We start from the raw sequence: 18,773 nt of genomic DNA on the forward strand, positions 1-18,773 counted from the left end.
ACCGAATTTCACTCAGCCACATAGTACCTTAATCTATCTTCCGTTTTTCGTCTCCAAAAGAAGAAACCATCTGAAACTGATTGAACTTTACTTGACATGCACAGAACAGATAGATATAAACTTCAGTTGATTGCGTTATCACAACAAACGAGCAAAACTAAAATCCTTTATGCAAGCCAAAGCATGAAGATGAAATCAATCTGTTAAGTTATGATATCAAGCCAACACCTACAGGCTCCTACCATCTGCAAGATTGAGCCAATTACCTCTAGATAACTACACCACCTGCTTCGATGACCTGACAATTGTACAAACTTGACAAAGGGAGTAACATCTCCACCTTCTTTCCCCAAATTTTCTCTGCTCATCAGCTCAGCCTAGGTGACAAATCAGCAGATCTAGACCTTGATCCAGATGGAGACCTTGATGCTGCTCTACCAGGCGCTGATCTCCAATGATCTCCCCCTCTTTCTTCAGAACCATAAGCAGATTTCCTGCAACAAATTTGATATGAGCATACCCAATCACTGGAAAAGAGAGAATTATTATGAAACCATTAAGCCAGTATAATAGAAATGCAAAGATGCTAATCAAATCCAGTCACATGCTCCATCTCTCTGAATTAATACAATGGTCCACCCCTCTGCCTTTAGGAATACAGCTTCCTACCAAACACATGCTTGGAAGACAGTGTGTATCCCTAGCATTAGAGCAAGAATGTAAAACAGTTCCTTGGCACAAACCCCAACTTACCAGGAAAAAAATAAACCAAATTGTATTTCAATAACATATGATTAATGTGCAGGCATAATATGATAATTCATGGAAAAAAATATAAAAATAATGCTAATGCTACTATAAGAACCAATGAATATCACAGTCACCAATATAACACAAATGGCAGGCTTGAACTCACTCAGCATAACCACTTCCATTTTGGTTCTGTTCAACACCATTTTCATAACCTGGAGAATACGATCTGTGATTGTAATCACCATCCTGTTCTCGTGGAGCATCCCTCGACTGTCTTGGGTAGTCAGCATGCTTTCTACTTGGGGAAATAGAGTAGTCATCCCTTCGTCTGGGGACAGGAGAATATGACCTACAAAGGTTAGATATGCAAATTTATTAACTAGCTCTGGCAACACGGAGAGACAATAGCAGTTTACATCACTGAACTAACCTTGAACGATATCGACTTCTAGAACCTGAAGGACGGCGGGGAGAGCGCGAATGAGATATTGAACGAGAACGTGAACGTCCTGATGTATATTATGCACAAAAGAAATTTGGAATTTTATTTTAAAAGCAAAAAAGGTGATGGGAGTCCAGTCAGAAATTTTATATTTCCAAAAATTTATGGAGATCAAATTCCATTAGCCATATGTTCTGCATAAACTTGAACACATCAGAAACAGGCTCCCTACAATCCATCTGTTTAGGATGAACTATGTAACTTACATGGTTTCTTTAGCTTCAACCTCAATCAACAACTTCATTAAGCATGGACATTAGATTTGAGAAGGAGAGAGTCAAAACGCTAGGAGAGTAAACCTAGGTCCAACAAAACTACACTGGAGACATCCCTAAAGAGTTTACACCCAAGTTTTGGCCAAAAAGGCCATCATTATACCATAAAAAAGACAGCAAGTTATATGAATTATTTGTAGGATCACCATTAAGGAAATTAATGCCCTTATTCTCAAGGGCGGATGATTCATGAAAATATTATATAGCAACAACATGGTAACCATAAGCATTGATATTGCAACCAGCTTAACATTCAAAACAACAAAAGAGAAGCAAACAAGAATGCTTATGCTAAAGCTATAACAGCTCTTTCCTGCTAAGCCATTCGTTCACAAACTATTTAATTTGGGAGCACGACAGTAGTACTAAATCTAGGACCAATCCTTTGAGACCTGAATCAATCAAATCTCTGCATTGATCAGGAATATATAAATACACAGAAAGAGCCCTGTAACATAGCATGACACAAAGTGACAAAAGCAAACTTTAAATTCTGAGTTCATTTTTTTAAAATTTCTATAGCCTGTGACAACTTTAAATATTAAAATGTAAATCAAGGGAAATTTTAAATGTTTTAAAGATGAAACAAGGTCCTGAAGACAGGCACACTCCTAAAAAACATTGTTCTCATCATAACTCTTAAACATGACACCAATTGACTGCATAACAACAATGTAAAGAACTCCCAAGCAAAAGGTACATCTTTGAACTACATGGAGACCAGGTAAAATAAACTTCACAATGTATTCAAAACCTGTGAGTCCTAAACATAACAGTTCTCATACTGCAAGTCCACTAAAGGTCCCAAAGAAAAAATCAAAATAAAAAAAAAAACAGCATACCATAATAAGATGATGGTCGTCCTTCATAGCTTGACGGCTCCCTGCAGAAAACAAATCAAAATTATCTCTTTCTTAATTGTCCAAAAGAATAGGAAAAATATGTATAAGCATACAGAAGAAACAGAGAAATTACCTAACTCTAGCTCTAGCACGCATCTCCTCAGGCCTTTTCCTTGTCTCTGCAGCAACTACCACAGATATCTCTCTCCCAGCAAATGTTCTTCCATTCATACTGCGCTGAGCTTCAATGGCCTCATAAGAATCCACAAACTGCACAAATGCAAATCCTCGAGGTTCTCTGTATATACAGCAAATTCTTCATTCAGATTTGAAACTTTGGCATGACCAAACACTAGACATTCAAGGACAAAGGTTTGATAAAAATTGCACACCACATCACTCGGGCAAAGCCATGACTTAACTGTACCTTTGTTTACCATCTAAACATCAGCTCCAGGGCACTTCCACAAATGTGGATACTGAGTTTACATAAGCAACGCTTAGTAGCTCACCTTTCTTTAACGGTCAAGAACATGCAACTTCAAAAGAGGAAAGTGACTTGCAAATTCTTCACATGCTTGTAAATATAAGTAGAACTTGATCCGAAACTTAAAATCTCCTCAAATAGTCTTCAATTGGACAAGGATCAATCTTCTTCCTCATCAAACTTCTATAGATTGTGTAATTATATAGTATCTCTTCATAAGGGAACATTCTTCATTTGAAGATTACTCTTAACATCCTTGCAACCAATATGTTAAGCAATGAAAAAGAGTAGGCCTTCATCAATTGTGGGGCCTTGGGCTTGTTTTAACTTCAAACCAATATACCCCCTGACAAACCAGTTCAAAATTTAATTCACTATGAAAAACCAAAAAAAAAGTACCTTGACATACAGTTTAACATGTAATTTAACTTCCAGCTTTTCCATCCCCACTTAAAAGTAAGGCAAGGAAGTAGACGTGGACAGACCTAATAGAACTAACTATATAAGCATTTTTTAAGCCTGATATGGTCCTCAGGAAAACAAGTAAAATTACCTAAAATGACATCAACTACAAAATAAGAACAAATTGAAGTGTGCTTATGTTTTCTGAACTGGTTTATAATCATTCAGGTTCATATAGTGAATCCTAACCAAACTGCCAGACTCATTCTGTTTGTAATCATTCAGGTTCATGTAGGAACCCTAACCAAACTGCCAGACTCATTCTTCATCGAAAAATACACAACTCAAAATCCATTCCAAGCTTAGTTTCCCAAAGTTCACTCCAGTAAATGGAAAAATGATTACGACATGTCCTACCACTCATAAAGAATGTTTGCGGAAGGACTCATCAAACATAAATTGACAACCAATATATCATGTTTTTTTTAGACAACAAAACCAATATATAAATATATAATGTTGTGGATGAGAAACAAAGAACACATTCAAAAAGGTGTCAACTGCCACTCATTTGCACTGGATAAGTTAAGACTCTCAAACTGTTCAAACTGATTGAATGGGAAATAAACCAATAAATGACTGGCTGAGCTCAGAGGTTAGGTCCTCACTATTTCTGAGTTCAAGTTTAAGTTTTGCTGTTCAAAACTTCATGCAGCCAATATACATTTGCATTTGAAAGTGGCATCCATATAGCATTATCGGGAAATATAAAATAACAAAGTTATCATTAGAAAGATAGTAGTGACCAAATTTCTGGGGGAATGCTCACCCTGTGTAATAGTCCTTAGGAATATACACATCCCTGACAAGCCCAAATCTCTCAAAAGGGATCCGAAGTTCTTCTGGTCTGCAACCGATAACCACCATTAAACAAGAAGAGAAAAGTAAACCCAAATATTCAAATACGAGTTTCAGCTGCACCACTGTAGAACGTAAAAGAATCAGAACAAGCAAAAATATACCTGCAATCCAGAGGAATGTTGCGAACCAACAGACTCCCATGGTTCGGGCCCTTGCGTCTCTCATACCCACCACCTCCACCATATCCCCTCCTCGGAGGAGTCCTTCCCCGACCACCATACCCTCTCCTTGGAGGACTATAATATTCCGGACTGTACCTCCTCATAGTATTTCCTACCACCGTATCCGCAATTTATTCTCAATCACATCAAACAGCTCAAAAAACAATTTTAAGAAAAACAGAAAATCCGACAACTTAATCGCAAGATACACACTAAAGGCAAGAAATAAACAACTGAAACTACTCATCGAAATATATCCGTACATTCCATTAAAGAAATTCTATCAACCCCATAAAGATTAAGAATCATGATAAAATCACATCGAACTGATTGCTGAAAGTTCGGACTTCGTATTTAAATTTAGGGTTTTCGATTTCTTCTTTTAGGGATCAATTGCAAAGGCATAGATACGAACAAGAGAGAAGAAGAAGGTAACAAACGGTTTACTACCTGCTCAACGATACTCTCAGACAGAAACAACGAAGCCTGACTTCGATCTGAAGTAAATCACCCTGCTGTTACGTATTTTGCGTTAAGTACGTCTAACTCTTGAGGAAAACAAACGTCGGTTTGGGGGAAAACATTATATAACTAGAATTCGGATCCAAAACGAGCGGGTTGACCCGTTTTGAATGGTTAAATCCAGATCACTTTTAATTAAAACTTTTTAAAAAATCACTTTATTGTATGGTATAATATAAATTATGTATGAGAATATATAAATATTGATGTAGATGATTTAAAAGTATCAAAATATAAAATTTGGATCATATAAATATTCTTTAAGGAAAATAAATATAAATTTTCCAATCAAATTTTATTTTTAAACTTTTATGAATCGTAATTTATTATTTTTATTTTTTATTATAGATTCAAAAAAAAAATCACAAAATCTTTCATAATCATAAATAACTTAATATAACAAATTTTTTAATAAATAAATTATTACATTTTATAGTTATATAAAGAAAAAAATTATGATGTTAAAATTATTAGTTTGATTGGTTAAAATGATAAAAGATCTGTAAATATTAGAAATAAATTTTTTACGTTTGTTCTCATTGTATTTTTTATATATTTTAGATAACATATGTAAATTTTCATTCACGTCTTAAAATTGGATCTTGGTACAATTTTTAATCCAATATGATTTTCGGTTTTCAGATAAGAAGATCTAAAAAATTGATTTGATCTCGATCATAACTAGTAAGGAAAAAAATTTTCTAAAATTAGAAATGAATACCTTAACTTAATATGTATGTTATTAATTTTCTCTCCTGCACTCATTTGCTTATGCTAAGGCTTTTCTTAGCTCCAATCTCACATTTTCTACGTGCATAGCACTCACACCCTACTCACGCTCATGTAGTGCACTCATGCTCAGGACTGCCTCGACTCTAATTGATGCTATATGTAACTTGCTCACACTTATGCTTCAAGTTCAAGGTATTTCATATGATGTTCTCATAGAGTCTAACGTGATGATAAATTTATTATTAGTATTGCATATAATCCAGTGCAATATGATTGTTGAGCACGTTGAAGTGAATAGACACGTCATAAAGAAAAAAGCTACGAGTCTTTATAAATTGAAAAAAAAAAGTTTTTAGTTTTCCTTCTTTTGTGACCTACTTTGTTTAAAAGCTTGGAGTTGTTGCAGAAAGTGTAAAAATATTTAAGAATTCTATATACTTTAATAACTTCTTAATAATTTTATTTGTATCTTATATTTAAATAAAATAACTTTTAAATAGCATTTCAAACATGAAATAGTTATACAATAACCATTCTAAATATAAAATGACATATAAAAAATAAAATTAATATAAAATATAACAATTATTTATTAGTCTCTTTTATTTTTCTTTTTACACGAATAAATTCTAAATGAATCTTACTTGTAAGATGATATTTTTGCTTCCTTAAGAACATTGGAATGAATTTATTACTTTGGCATTTCATGGATGAATTTTTATTAGTGGAGGTAAATAACTTTTTGTTATATTTTCATTACCATTTTTTTATATTTCATTATCTTATTTGCTATCTTTATTATCATCTTGACTAATAAGTACAAAGTTAAAAATCGATAATAACAAATTATAGTCAACATGATAATAAAATTTTTCAAAATGGTACAAAGTTATAGCCAAATTGGTAAATTGGTATCTTTACCCTAACCGATTGACGCATTGGAGTTGGAGGCTATAGGCTAGAGCTAAGACCTGATTGGTTGAGTCGCTGCTGGAGCTAGAGAACGAGAGCCCAAGAGTGAAGAGGTATTTACCTGACCACCTAAGTCCTGAAGGAATCACATACATCATAGCTTCATAAACTATCAAGAACAAAATTCTCATTAACTCAACAAAATTCTATGTACAGATGCCTTTTTGAAGTGCCTGTCTCATATAGAGACTTAACAACCATCAGGATTATTTGCCTAACATTATCAAGAATATAACTATAACAAACTTCCCTTCTCACAAAACAAAAAAATCCAAGGGATCCCTGATCTTACACGTCGTTTGCAAGTTGTGGGTGATCTAGTTTGGTAACTCAGCTACATGAAACCATCTAAAATCAATTCCTCAATCCTCCCCTGCCACTCTGCCTTTCGCACAAAAGAAACTCAGTCAAAAAGTGTAGTGCAACAGTTTCAACTTACATACTCAATGTAGCTAGCTGGGGCAGTGATCAGTTATACCATATGCCTTATCTGGCAAAACTTCAGTGAGCTTCATATATTAAAGAGGATGGTACATGACAAAGTAGGTATAAGAACGTGCATCCATCTGTGTTCATAATCAACATTCAACTGCTATGCCTGGTTGAGATTGTAGGTTGTCTGACTCCAGGAGCAAAGGATTTTTCTGGAACTGGTTTCTTAGTTGACCGCAAGCTGCACTTGCATCCAGCCCTCTCGTCTGGCGTATGCTAACTGTTATTTTTTTGGACTCCAGAGTAGAAGCAAATGCTAGCACCTGTCAAAATAAAATGATAGAAGAGTGACCAACAAAATAAATGTATCAAATTTTAATAAACTGATTATTCATATACTGAGAGAAACTAAAGAGAAGGACAGATGTTCATTGACATACTGCTTTTTTGTATGGACGCTGATACTCAGAGCCTTCAATTGGATTGAAAGGTATCAGGTTTACATGATAACCCCGTCCCCATTCATGAAGCAACTCTGCAAGTTCAATTGCATGCTCTATTGCATCATTGACACCAGCTGCCAAAACATACACCTGTTGTTAGATGCTCGATACAAGGAAAAAATGTAAGTTTTCCAAGTGCAAATACCTAAAAGGGCATATTCAAATGACACTCGCCGACTGGTCTCATGGAAGTAATCCCTGCAGTCCTTCATAATTGCCTCCAAGGGATAGGCTTTTGCACTAGGCACAATTTTTTCCCTAAGTTTCTGGTTCGGTGCATGTAAACTAGTGCACAATAAAAAGAAGAAAATGTTTATTGAAAGGAACAAGTATACATCCATAAAAATGAAATTAAGTATACAAACATTGACCAACCAATATATCAGCACAACAAAATTACAGGGTAATTAAATATGGTGACCAAGTATTCATCTTCATAAACTAAAGAACAAGTGTACTTCAAAAAAATAAAAATGTGGAACTTAAATTTCAAATGATGCATGGTTTCCTGGTCAACTTAACACACCCAATTTACAGAAAGGGAGTATTCAATAAAACACACCTGACAGCCAAAGTTGACTGGAGTTTACAAGCAGCCAGACTTTTAATTGTGTTTGGAACCCCCACAGTAGAAATTGTTATCATTCTTTGCCCAATTTGAATGTCCTGAAAAAGCAAACCTCAAGCTATCATGAATTATTCAAACGACAACTTGACACTCCTGCTTCAATACTAAGTAAGCAAGGGAATTCCAGCTTAATAACTAGCTTTATGAAAGCCACCATAATTATCCAAGATTTTTTTTCCAAACTACCACCCAAGGATATGAATCTCTGCTAATTGCCGCAAATAATGTCTCAAGTAAATATAGTATGAAATAATAGTTATTAGAAATCAGTTTTATGAAAAAGAGAGAAAGGAAAGAAGCATATTATAAGAGAGCTAATAACCTAACGTTCCGACATCAAGAGCTTTCTTCTATCTTCAATCCCTGTCTGTTCTCTTAGAGAGTAAATAGCATATTTTATGGTAATGTGCATCTCATTGGGACAAGCATTCATTTACTTCACTCAATATCTATTATAGCCTCAATCCACTTTTATCTTATTAACTAAAGCTCGATGACAAATAAGCATATAGCAAAAACAAGCAAAACAAATGAAGCATCTAGATAACATATAACAAGATGCAGTAAAAAGGTACCTTATTCAGGCAGCGATGTGCCTCAAGTACTGACTTCAGGTTCAACATTGGCTCACCCATTCCCATGAAAACTACATTTGTTACCCTGTGCTTGAATATCTCCTCAATAGCCAATATCTGCATGTGTCCAATTCATGTAGATATATAGGACACTATGTGAAACAATTCAAAATTTACTTTGATGCATGTATGTCTTGATGGATACAGCCATATCAGCATGCACTTTCAAAAGGAAAAAAAGAACATTTGATCTAATCCCTCGTGTCAAATGTAAATAGTAAACATTCAGGAAGTGCGACAAGCCTATCAACATTACTGAATGAAAATGAGGGGCAAAACACAGACCTGCTCGACAATTTCATGCCTCTGAAGATTCCTTGAAAACCCTCCCTTTCCAGTGGCACAAAATGAGCAGCGCAATGGGCAGCCAACCTGAATTTCAAAAACCCAAAAAAAAGAGAAAAATTATTGAAATTATTACCACAGAAACCTGACATCAACAAGTAGTAGGGAAAAATTGCTATCAAAGAGGAACAAGAGAAAATTCATGAAGAAATAGAAGAAAGCTGCAACAGAATAGGCAGTTTCCCCAATGTCAGATGCTCACCTGTGATGAGACACAAGCAGTAAGGCGCATCGACCCCTTTCCATCTTCAACAGGTATCCCGACAGTCTCAATCAATCTGTTATCCGCCAGCTTTATCAATAACTGCAAAATTATTTACATGAATGAAGATTAAAAAAAATACAGCGGGAAAAATCTTGGGAAAGAAACAAATCTATATATTTGGGACTGAAACTACCATATTTCTGTACTGTGATTCCCCCACTGGTGTTGAATCAGGTATTACAACTATTTCTATCCACCCATTGCACGATAATGTTCTCACAAAAGGGCCAACAATTTATTAGTGTAAGACCACCAAGTCATCCAGTTACGCTCTGTTGGTTCAAGGTTATTCTGTTCTCATTTTATTTCTCAATCTTCATTATTTAATATGTAGAATTTAATTATAATTTAACTTCACTAATATATTAAACTTCAAACATATACATTTGTACTATTTCTTACCAAGGGAATTGTTGAAAAGACATAACTTGAATTGAATATGAAATGAAATTGAAACTAGAGTTCTATTTTTATAAAAATCTTTGTCTCATTCATAATGTATATCTGCTCATATTCAACATAATAAATTTAAATCAAACGCAATCTCAAAGTACCACTGAGAGTAACTTCCTGAACAAATTTTCATTGAAAAACTCCCATTACAAGTATTAATGTGGGATCCATATTATTTAAAAAAAAAAATGTGGGATCCATACTGAAATTAAGAAGACCAAAAATATGGTAAGACAACTACGAGTGGCTCAACCAGTGACTTCCATCAAAACTTCACAATACAAGTACGACTTCCTAAAACTATACCAAAATGAAATTTCAAACAAAAAACCAATAAATATAATTTGTTCTTTACCTTGATAGTACCATCAGCTGCAGTAACAGTTTTGTAAATTGGCGACCTCCCCACCTTAAACCCAGCTTCTTGAAGATCATTCCTAAATGCTAGTGGCACTGTTAAGCCAAAAGAATCATACCACATAAGCTCACATGCATTGACTAACTTAAAATATACTGAAAAAAAGAGAAAAATACCCACAGTGACTGAAATCTTGAATCTCTTTAACTTTCCTCTTGTAAATGAGATGGTGTAACTGCTTCCCTCTATAGCTTTGCTGTACACAAATTTCCACATCATATATACATACATACATACATACATACATATATATATAAAAACGTAAAAAACATCCCTCTATAGCTTTGCTGTACACAAATTTCCACATCATATATACATACATACATACATATATATATAAAAACGTAAAAAACAATCAAGAAGATGAAAATGCGCTCTCCACATGATTCAATCCAAAGAAAAGAGTAAGCATCAAATTTTAATTTTATGAGAAACCCAAAAAAAAGTATAAGATTTATTATGCATAATCAGTACCTGGCCAAAGTTGCTGGCCAGCTGCTGAAGCTCCTGCTCCGACATGCCGAGGAGTACGTGCGCGTCTACGCGTGGGGCACGTGCGGGAGATGCGGCGGAAGGGATGGGAGCGGGGACGGTAACAGTGGTGGTAGCTCCGGTGGTTAAGGAGCGCGGCCGAGCCGCACGTGCGAGAGGGGCGGAGCATACGTGCTGGAGGAGAGACATAGCAGTAGCTATCATAATTATATCTCTGCTATGCTCTGTGTTTGAGCAAAGAGAATGGAGAAGACGATGGAGTTACAAGTAAGCCACCGTGGAAAACCTCTAGCTTGAAATTTAATCCATTCTTGCTCTGGATTTTTGGCTAAAACCTCAGGTTTGAGTGTAAAGACGAAAATACCCTTAGATTATTTTGGATTTATTTGTTTTTATTTTTTTAATGGCTAAAAGAATTATTTGTTCTATATATTATTAATTTTTAATTCAAATTAATTTGTATGTTAATTTCGATTAAATTATGTGCTCTACTGAAAATCTGAGCATTTTGTTATCATGTGTCTTTAAACGTGAATTCCATTAATTGATAATTTAATGTCCGTATTTATTTAAATTATTTAGTTTATGTATTATTAATTTTTATTCATATTAGTTTATACTCTTAATTTTGGATTAAATTAATTTTTGTTTTACTGATAATGTAAGAATTTTATTATCATGTGCCTTTAAATGTGAATATGTGTTGTGCGTTTAATAACCAAATATTAATTAGACACTTCTCATTTGTGTCTAAATAATTACTACTTATCATCAATTAATAATTAAATATTATTTACCAATTTCTAAATGTATAAATTAACAACTAAATTTTATAGGATCATATTAGTATATTTTTATTTCTTCAAAATAGTTTTATTTTTAGATGAAATAAAACTTTTAAACTAGTAAAATAATATTAAAGTAAGATCTTACTTCAATGTGATTGTTATTTAGAATTTTAAAATTAATATGATCATATTTTATTAAATAATTAAAATTAAATTTGAAAAAATAAACGTATCTAAATTTATAGTAGAAGAAATATATTTGTTGTGCCGTAAATCTTTTAAATTAATATTCTGGTTATTTAAATTTTTTATATTTTCTCTATTATGGTAATATAATAATAGAATAGAAAAATATCTATCATATAATTTGAGAACCGTAACTGTTTATTTATATTTTTAAAATTTTTGTTATTTCTAATTTTATATATCATAAAATTAAAATTTACATTTTTGATCTCTGTATATAAAATAAAGTCTCATTCTAATTTAATGCAATAAGAATCAAAATATATTTAATCATATCATTTTACTTAAATGAATTTATTAAATTTAATTGTCTTTTATGCATAATAAATACACATATGAACTTACACGATTGATCAAAATTTATAGTATATTAGGAATAGAGTTTTCACAAAGAGAATGTGTTTAAAATTGTCTATGGAGGAATTTCCTCTTCGAAGCTGGGCCAGAAAATGCTGAAACGGAAAAAGATGAAAAAACATCCTGTTCCAATGAGAAAAATTTTCCGTTCCACTCTTTGTTATAATCTATATAAAGTGCTGAAAGAAATTGGAGAGTCCCAAGACTTGAATTTTGATCATAAATGAGGCACAGAAAGAAAATGAGAGAATGAAAAATGATTTTCAAACACTATGGAAATCCAGAACTGTACAATAATCGTCTCTCATAATACATACTCTAGTTCAAAAACACAAACCATTCGTTATATCATCTGTACCTTTTCTTGTTTTTTTTTTTTCTTTTTCAATTCCATAACCGGAAAAAAATGCATGTATGAATTCAATTTCGTGTTCTATGTACGAAGTGGGGAAGCCGAGGGCCTAGAACAAGCTGCAACTTTTCCAATGCAGACTCCATTAGCACTTCTCTGGTGATTCTTGTCACCAGTTCTTGACTGGCAGTTGGTTTTCCGGACAGGGTCGGATCGCATCAAGTCTGCATTCATGGAGTCCTGGATTTGCTCTAAGACTCTTACCACTTGATCCATGCTTGGCCTGAGCTTTGGCTCATTTGACAGGCATTGGATAGCTATGCTAGCCACCTTGAGAGCTTGCTGCAGTGTGTACTGGCCCTCGATACGGGAGTCCAAGACCTGTAAGATTTTTCGCTTGCTGGTAAGGTAAGGTTTTGCCCATTCAACCAAATTTTGTTCTCTGCTTGGCCTGTTTCTGTCAAGTGCTCGCTTGCCTGATAACATTTCGAGTAGAACAACCCCGTAACTGTACACGTCGCTTTTTGCAGTTAGGTGACCTTCATGGAAAGAGAAAAAAGGGTAAGAACACAAAAATGCAGATCAACTATTGACTTTTGGAGGATGGCAACTGAGAAAATGAATTGAAAACCAAATAGATATGAAGAATGTCATAGAGTTGATGCGTTTAAAATACTTAAGTTTATAGAAAATGACACAATTTACTATTTTTCTTATTAATTAACATATAACGAACTAGCAAACTTGTTAGGCTTAAAGAGTAGATTAAATATAGACAGCCCAAGTTTAATTATAAATCTTTAACTCTAATACTCTGTTAAATGCTAGGATTGAATTGATTTTCTTAAAATTTTAAACTAATAGAAAAGAGCTCAAACTACTATTTATATACAATCCACAGTCAAATAAGAACATTTATGAAAATATATTTACTGATATATATACCTGTGGCCATATATTCAGGAGCTGCGTAGCCATAGGTCCCCATGACCCTTGTAGAGACATGACTTCTATCACCCGTTGGTCCATCCTTCGCCAAACCAAAATCAGATAGCTTTGCGTTGTAGTTCTGTTTAACAATGGACAGGATGAAAGTGATCAAAAGAGTTAAGTTCTGATTCATTCTTTGACATAGACCATATAATTCACAAGGGTAAACCTTGTTTACATACCGAATCAAGCAAGATATTCGAAGTTTTGAAATCCCGATATATCACTTTTGCCTCATCGCTATGCAGAAAAGCTAGTCCCTTTGCAGCACCAAAGGCAACCTTTATCCGAAGATTCCAGGAAAGTGGTTGAAAGTAAGAAGCTCCTATCAAAGCAGCATCAACATTTCCAGGTAAGTTCTTTATTACACTTCTCAAGTAAGCAAATTGGATTAATAGAGATTAGTACTTTTTGACATATAAGGAACTTACTTCTAAACAGATGGTTCTCCAAACTGCCCTTTGGCATAAATTCATACACCAAGAGCCGGTGCTCGTCCTCTAGGCAGTAACCAATCAATTTGACTAGGTTAGGATGATACAGCTGCCCCAAGTAGTTAATTTCTGTCTGCAGTAAGAATAGAATTCTGAAATCAATTTATCTTAAAATTTGCAGGGATCTTTTGGCAATTGAAAGAAAAATGCATATAAGTTTGTGCTCTATATAGAAATATATTTAGGTAGATTGTGATAATACTAACCAGCCATTCATGGTGACCCTGAAAACCTTCTTGATTAAGCCTCTTCACTGCGATAACCAGGCCAGTGCCAGGCCTAGTAGCTGCAAATGAATGCTCATCGATCCAGCCCTTGAAGACACAACCAAATCCACCTTCTCCTAACACACTATCTGGCCGGAAGTTCCTAGTGGCTGTTTTTAGCTCATTAAAGGTGAAGCTCTTCAAATTGGATGACTTCAAGATCTCACCCTCTGTCCTATTAGAGAGCGAGACTGATGACACCTTGCTGCTTAAAACACTTACGCCGTTCCCATTTGGGCTATCATATCTTGAATCTGTTCCTGCACATAATCAACAATATGTATCTTGTAAAAATTCGCCCACTAAATTAAACCAGAAAAAAATGAATCTCCAGTTTGATTTTTTTTCAAAGATTAATAAAGCTACAAAAGGAGAAGCATAGAAATAAAGCTTTCCAAATCTGTCCTACATTTCTCCAACAAATTTTCTAAAACATCACTTATCAAGCTTAAATCAATCAAACAAAATGATGGAGTAAGCATATTTCAGGAAGTACTCTATCCTCGGTTATAAAGCGGCACCATCCAAATTCATAGGAAAAATCAAAACATACCATGGTTTATATAAGCTTAATGTGCAAGATCTCAAAATAGAATTATTATTAGCATATACTTCAAGAGAAGAAATGGGTTTTGCTAAAAAGATTCTATTTCATTATTTCAACAGTCTTCTCGTTTGCAATTAATGAACCCTCTAGGAAGCCTAAGATTGGTCGGTCTTCAAAATTGGTTCAAGGACCCGGGACTCTAGGTCATAAGATGCCTCCTTATCAGTCGAGTGACATAAAGAACCAGACTATCCATTCCTGGCCCACATAGCTAGCTGTCCGCCCCGATGGCGACCCAATATAGGATAGATAGAGGATGCAACAGATTCTCATATCGATGCGGAAATAATTTCCCTAATAGGCCACTAACCTTGAAAGCAACCGAGACAAAATGGAAAGCAACTTAGTTTTCTTTTCTTCTAAATTTTGTATAGGTTGCTGTTTGTCTCCCAATGGTTAGCTTCAAATGAACTAGATCAAGTAAATATCTCTACTAAAAACTTAACTAGAGAATGGTACCATATTGAGTATAACCCAAATGTGCAGCTAAAAATCAAACTTTTTGCCAATCTCCCTTCTTTTGCCACCTTTTCTCACCAACCAAACAGGCCTCCCACCAAAATCAAACCCAGCAAACGCACAGAACAAACAAAGTCAAGAAATTTCAAGAAAATAAGTCCGACCCATCTACACCTATTGTTCATCAATCAAACAAAACCACCTGAAACTCCAGCAAAATCCCAGAAAAGTAGTAAACGATTTTCAATCAATCTAAAGCTCAAATAAGGAACGAGTAGATGAAAATTAGAAAACATACCATTGTGAAGAGGACTCTCAGCTTTGACTCTGGAGCTAAGGCAAGAACCCATAAGCACATAAACACAAAGCTCAAGTCTCTTCACTTTTTCACCAAACAACCAGAAAAAAAAAGTCCCTGCTGATATAGAAACAGAGCCAGCACAAAAATGGAAAGTTGAAAACTCAAATCCCAGAAAGAAAAGTTTACACAGAGCAAAAACCAGAGTCGTGAGACGAGAATGAGCTAGAGACCTGGGGTGTGAGAACGGAGGCTTTATACGTAAGGTTAGCTGTCAGCCATAATCGCAACCGTAGGATTGAATACTTTGACTGGTAAAAGGATATTATTAAAACAGGTGGGAAACGAAGAAATAGAGAGCCAAAAGCATATGGGTTTTTTCTTTTTTATTATTACTTTTTTGGTAGAGCGTGTGTGTTTTGTTTGGCTTCTGCGAAAGTTCTTAGCTTCGCAAAGGACGAAAGTGGAAGGGTTGACTCGCCCTTCAGTTTAAATTATTATAAATCTTGATCAAGTTGGGGATCACCCGAAGAATCTTCACCCTGGAAGGAAGCGTATAGATGAAAGATAATTATTTATATGAACGTGTTTATGCATTTCACTGGCGTAATTATTTGAGGAAGGAAAAGTGCATTCTAGAGGAAGAAGGTGGTGAAAATAGAATTATCCATTTGATCTATGGTTGTCGGCTCCTTTTTGAGTGGCATTTTAATTGCGCGGTGATTATGAGGATATTAAAAGGAAAAGACAAGCACCCGTGGTAGCCATGATATATATATATATATAGAGAGAGACATTAACCACAAGTAGAATTATAATATTTATTTATTTTAAAAATTAATTATGATATTCTTTATTTTATATATATATATCATTGTAACGAAAAATCTTATTTTATAATTCTTATATATTTTAAATTTACTTGTAAATTGTTTGTATATTATTTTGATTTATTACAACATACAAAAAAAAATCTGTATTAATGGAAAATTAAAGGTAAACAGTTTTAAATTAAAAAAAAAAAAAAAAACTTACAAATTTACAAGATAAAAAATCCTTTTATTCTAAAAGTACATTAAAAGTAGATAACAATATTATGATAATATTAAAAGTACTAATTAAAAATAATAATGATATTAAAAATGACGAGTTCTAATCTCACTGAAAATATAAAATTCGTTACTTTATACGTGTATTACAAATTTATGGTGATCGATTTAGATATTTAGTTCAATAAAATTAATAGTTTAACTTATTAATATACTGATAGAATTAAGATGATAAAATTTAATATAATTCTAGAGACTCGTAACGTATTAAAGTGAAATAGATATTTTGTAATAATTAAATTTTTTATTTAATTTAGATTTAAAAATATAATTTAACATTTTTTATAAAAATAATGTAAGAATATGCTTTGGAACAAATAAATAAATTTGAATTATTTTCGCAATTATATAATGTAACAAGATGTCATCTTCTTGTTGATGATAGTCACGAGGAGGACTGATAAATCTGTGTGCAATTAATTAAGAGGGTTTTCAAATTCAAGTTGACCAACCGGACAAAATTGAATGAATACATTAAAAAAGATTGGTATAAGTCAACTAATGGCTTTTGGCATGTTATGGCGTGGGTGATGCATGCAATACTATTTCAAGTTGATGAGTAAAGCCAAACATTTTCATGTGATCATTTTGTTTGTGACCTAAAATGGGAATTGTTCGAGGATTATGAATCAAGTGAAATTTAATTTTTATGAATGCCTAAATGATATTTACTAAATTCATTATTAATGGATTGTTGATTCATATTTATATATATATATATATTTATTTATTTATTAAAATATGTTAAAAATTTGCTTTTGAAGAATAATTAAACACATATAAAAATGGTTTAACATTTTAAAATTTTTAATATCTTAAATCGATTTTTAATTTCAAACATTTGAGATAAATATGACGATGGTACTTTAAAAAAAATTATTAATTTGCCAAAAGGTTTTCATATAATGAGCTCATATATATATATAAATATTTTTTTAAAAAAGTATTTGAATCCCTTCTACTTCTAAATTTAGTTAATTGGGTTTTTGTTCTTACTTTCTCAAATAAGAATGAAATAAATCATCAAAAAGAATTCAAACTGTGAGCAAATAAAGTCATTTAAAATTCATTTCTATTATATGTTATTTTTATATGCATCAAGAATATATTAACAATCAAATATTATATATTTTAATGTAAAATTAAAATAGACAGACGACCTATGTATACGTATACATCCACTAATTTTTCATTAAGTATATTATATTGCTTAATTAATTAACGAAAAGAAGAATTAAGGGAATGGATTATTAGGCCAAGAAAGGAAAAAAATAAAAAAAAAAACAAAATAGGAATTGGTTAAATGATTGTAACCATAAAAGAGATAATAATGAAAACTCGTCAAAACAATGAAACATTCTTTTCGGCAGCTTAATTTTGAAAATCGGAATTGGAAGTTTTCATGTCCTCCTCTCGTAGGAAAAATATTTTAAAAAATAATAATTAATAAAAAAAAATATATTTAAAGGGAAAGTCTCGTGAGTTCTATTGACTTTTCTAGCTTGTAATTCTTGACTTTTAATAAGTTGTGGGTAGATGTATAATAATGATGATATATACGTAATAGTATTATATTAAGCTAACAAATACGTGTGTTAATTATTTCTTTTGGTATTTTTTTGACCCTTTGTTCTACTGTATTTCTCTCATTGGATTAACCCTCTTCAATTTTGATTTGAATGAACTTTTGCAATAATTCTTGGTAGATGTATAATAATGATGATATATACGTAATAGTATTATATTAAGCTAACAAATACGTGTGTTAATTATCACTTTTGGTTTTTTTTTTTTTGACCCTTTGTTCTACTATGTTTATCTTACCGGATTAACCCTCTTCAATTTTGATTTAAAAATGAACTTTTGCAATAATTTTGATCTTAATCTTTTCAATTGGATAAACCCTCTTCAATTTGACTAAATTATTATTTCTCATCATTCAAAATCTCTAATAGTTAGAATCAATGTTTGAAGTATAATAACTTTTTCACAATTATAATATTAGGCTTTGCAATTGATTTTGTAAATTTGAGTTGGAAGTAGAATTACTAAGAATTAGTTAAATTA

At 32.9% G+C, this 18,773-nt stretch overlaps 3 protein-coding genes across 5 annotated transcripts; all 3 read right to left on the reverse strand.

The window, feature by feature from the left end:
* Nucleotides 1-71: 71 nt before the first annotated feature.
* On the reverse strand, nucleotides 72-4,913 carry SCL30 (SC35-like splicing factor 30). The gene is made up of 8 exons (XM_022054624.2): nucleotides 4,794-4,913; nucleotides 4,284-4,455; nucleotides 4,091-4,168; nucleotides 2,506-2,670; nucleotides 2,373-2,413; nucleotides 1,184-1,262; nucleotides 917-1,102; nucleotides 72-494 (listed from the first exon to the last, which is right to left on the reverse strand). The coding sequence occupies exons 2-8, from the start codon at nucleotides 4,445-4,447 to the stop codon at nucleotides 368-370; spliced, it is 840 nt and encodes a 279-aa protein (XP_021910316.2). The 5' UTR covers nucleotides 4,448-4,455; nucleotides 4,794-4,913; the 3' UTR covers nucleotides 72-367.
* A 1,766-nt stretch (nucleotides 4,914-6,679) lies between these two features.
* LOC110824287 (Radical SAM superfamily protein) lies at nucleotides 6,680-11,048 on the reverse strand. Of its 3 annotated transcripts, none has more exons than XR_002541524.2 (11): nucleotides 10,723-11,048; nucleotides 10,369-10,444; nucleotides 10,186-10,283; nucleotides 9,315-9,416; nucleotides 9,053-9,139; nucleotides 8,708-8,824; nucleotides 8,067-8,170; nucleotides 7,650-7,789; nucleotides 7,442-7,578; nucleotides 7,048-7,324; nucleotides 6,680-6,950 (listed from the first exon to the last, which is right to left on the reverse strand). XR_002541524.2 is itself a non-coding variant. In XM_022054874.2 (10 exons), the coding sequence occupies exons 1-10, from the start codon at nucleotides 10,942-10,944 to the stop codon at nucleotides 7,148-7,150; spliced, it is 1,260 nt and encodes a 419-aa protein (XP_021910566.1). In that variant the 5' UTR covers nucleotides 10,945-11,048; the 3' UTR covers nucleotides 6,680-7,147. The 3 variants fall into 3 exon arrangements, 1 of the variants encoding a protein (XP_021910566.1); XR_002541523.2 differs by having other exon boundaries at nucleotides 6,680-6,954; XM_022054874.2 differs by having other exon boundaries at nucleotides 6,680-7,324.
* A 1,325-nt stretch (nucleotides 11,049-12,373) lies between these two features.
* LOC110824109 (serine/threonine-protein kinase BIK1-like) lies at nucleotides 12,374-15,818 on the reverse strand. Its single transcript, XM_022054647.2, has 6 exons — nucleotides 15,598-15,818; nucleotides 14,174-14,493; nucleotides 13,905-14,040; nucleotides 13,656-13,798; nucleotides 13,429-13,552; nucleotides 12,374-13,022 (listed from the first exon to the last, which is right to left on the reverse strand). The coding sequence occupies exons 1-6, from the start codon at nucleotides 15,647-15,649 to the stop codon at nucleotides 12,565-12,567; spliced, it is 1,233 nt and encodes a 410-aa protein (XP_021910339.2). The 5' UTR covers nucleotides 15,650-15,818; the 3' UTR covers nucleotides 12,374-12,564.
* Nucleotides 15,819-18,773: the final 2,955 nt, after the last annotated feature.

The sequence above is a fragment of the Carica papaya genome, chromosome 2, assembly GCF_054855325.1.
Source record: "Carica papaya isolate Zhongbai chromosome 2, ASM5485532v1, whole genome shotgun sequence".
Lineage (NCBI taxonomy): Eukaryota > Viridiplantae > Streptophyta > Magnoliopsida > Brassicales > Caricaceae > Carica > Carica papaya.

Coding starts and splice junctions, on each gene's coding strand:
- SCL30 (XM_022054624.2), bottom strand. CDS start 4,447: ATGAGGAGGTACAGTCCGGAATATTATAGTCCTCCAAGGAGAGGGTAT. Junction 4,169..4,283: donor AACATTCCTCTGGATTGCAG/GTATATTTTTGC, acceptor TATCGGTTGCAG/ACCAGAAGAACTTCGGATCC. Junction 495..916: donor AATGGAAGTGGTTATGCTGA/GTGAGTTCAAGC, acceptor AATTTGTTGCAG/GAAATCTGCTTATGGTTCTG.
- LOC110824109 (XM_022054647.2), bottom strand. CDS start 15,649: ATGGGTTCTTGCCTTAGCTCCAGAGTCAAAGCTGAGAGTCCTCTTCAC. Junction 14,041..14,173: donor AGGGTCACCATGAATGGCTG/GTTAGTATTATC, acceptor TTCTTACTGCAG/ACAGAAATTAACTACTTGGG. Junction 13,799..13,904: donor GGAGAACCATCTGTTTAGAA/GTAAGTTCCTTA, acceptor CTGCTTTGATAG/GAGCTTCTTACTTTCAACCA.
- LOC110824287 (XM_022054874.2), bottom strand. CDS start 10,944: ATGATAGCTACTGCTATGTCTCTCCTCCAGCACGTATGCTCCGCCCCT. Junction 9,417..10,185: donor CAGCTGATGGTACTATCAAG/GTAAAGAACAAA, acceptor ATAATTTTGCAG/TTATTGATAAAGCTGGCGGA. Junction 8,171..8,707: donor CACATCGCTGCCTGAATAAG/GTACCTTTTTAC, acceptor TTGCTTTTTCAG/GACATTCAAATTGGGCAAAG.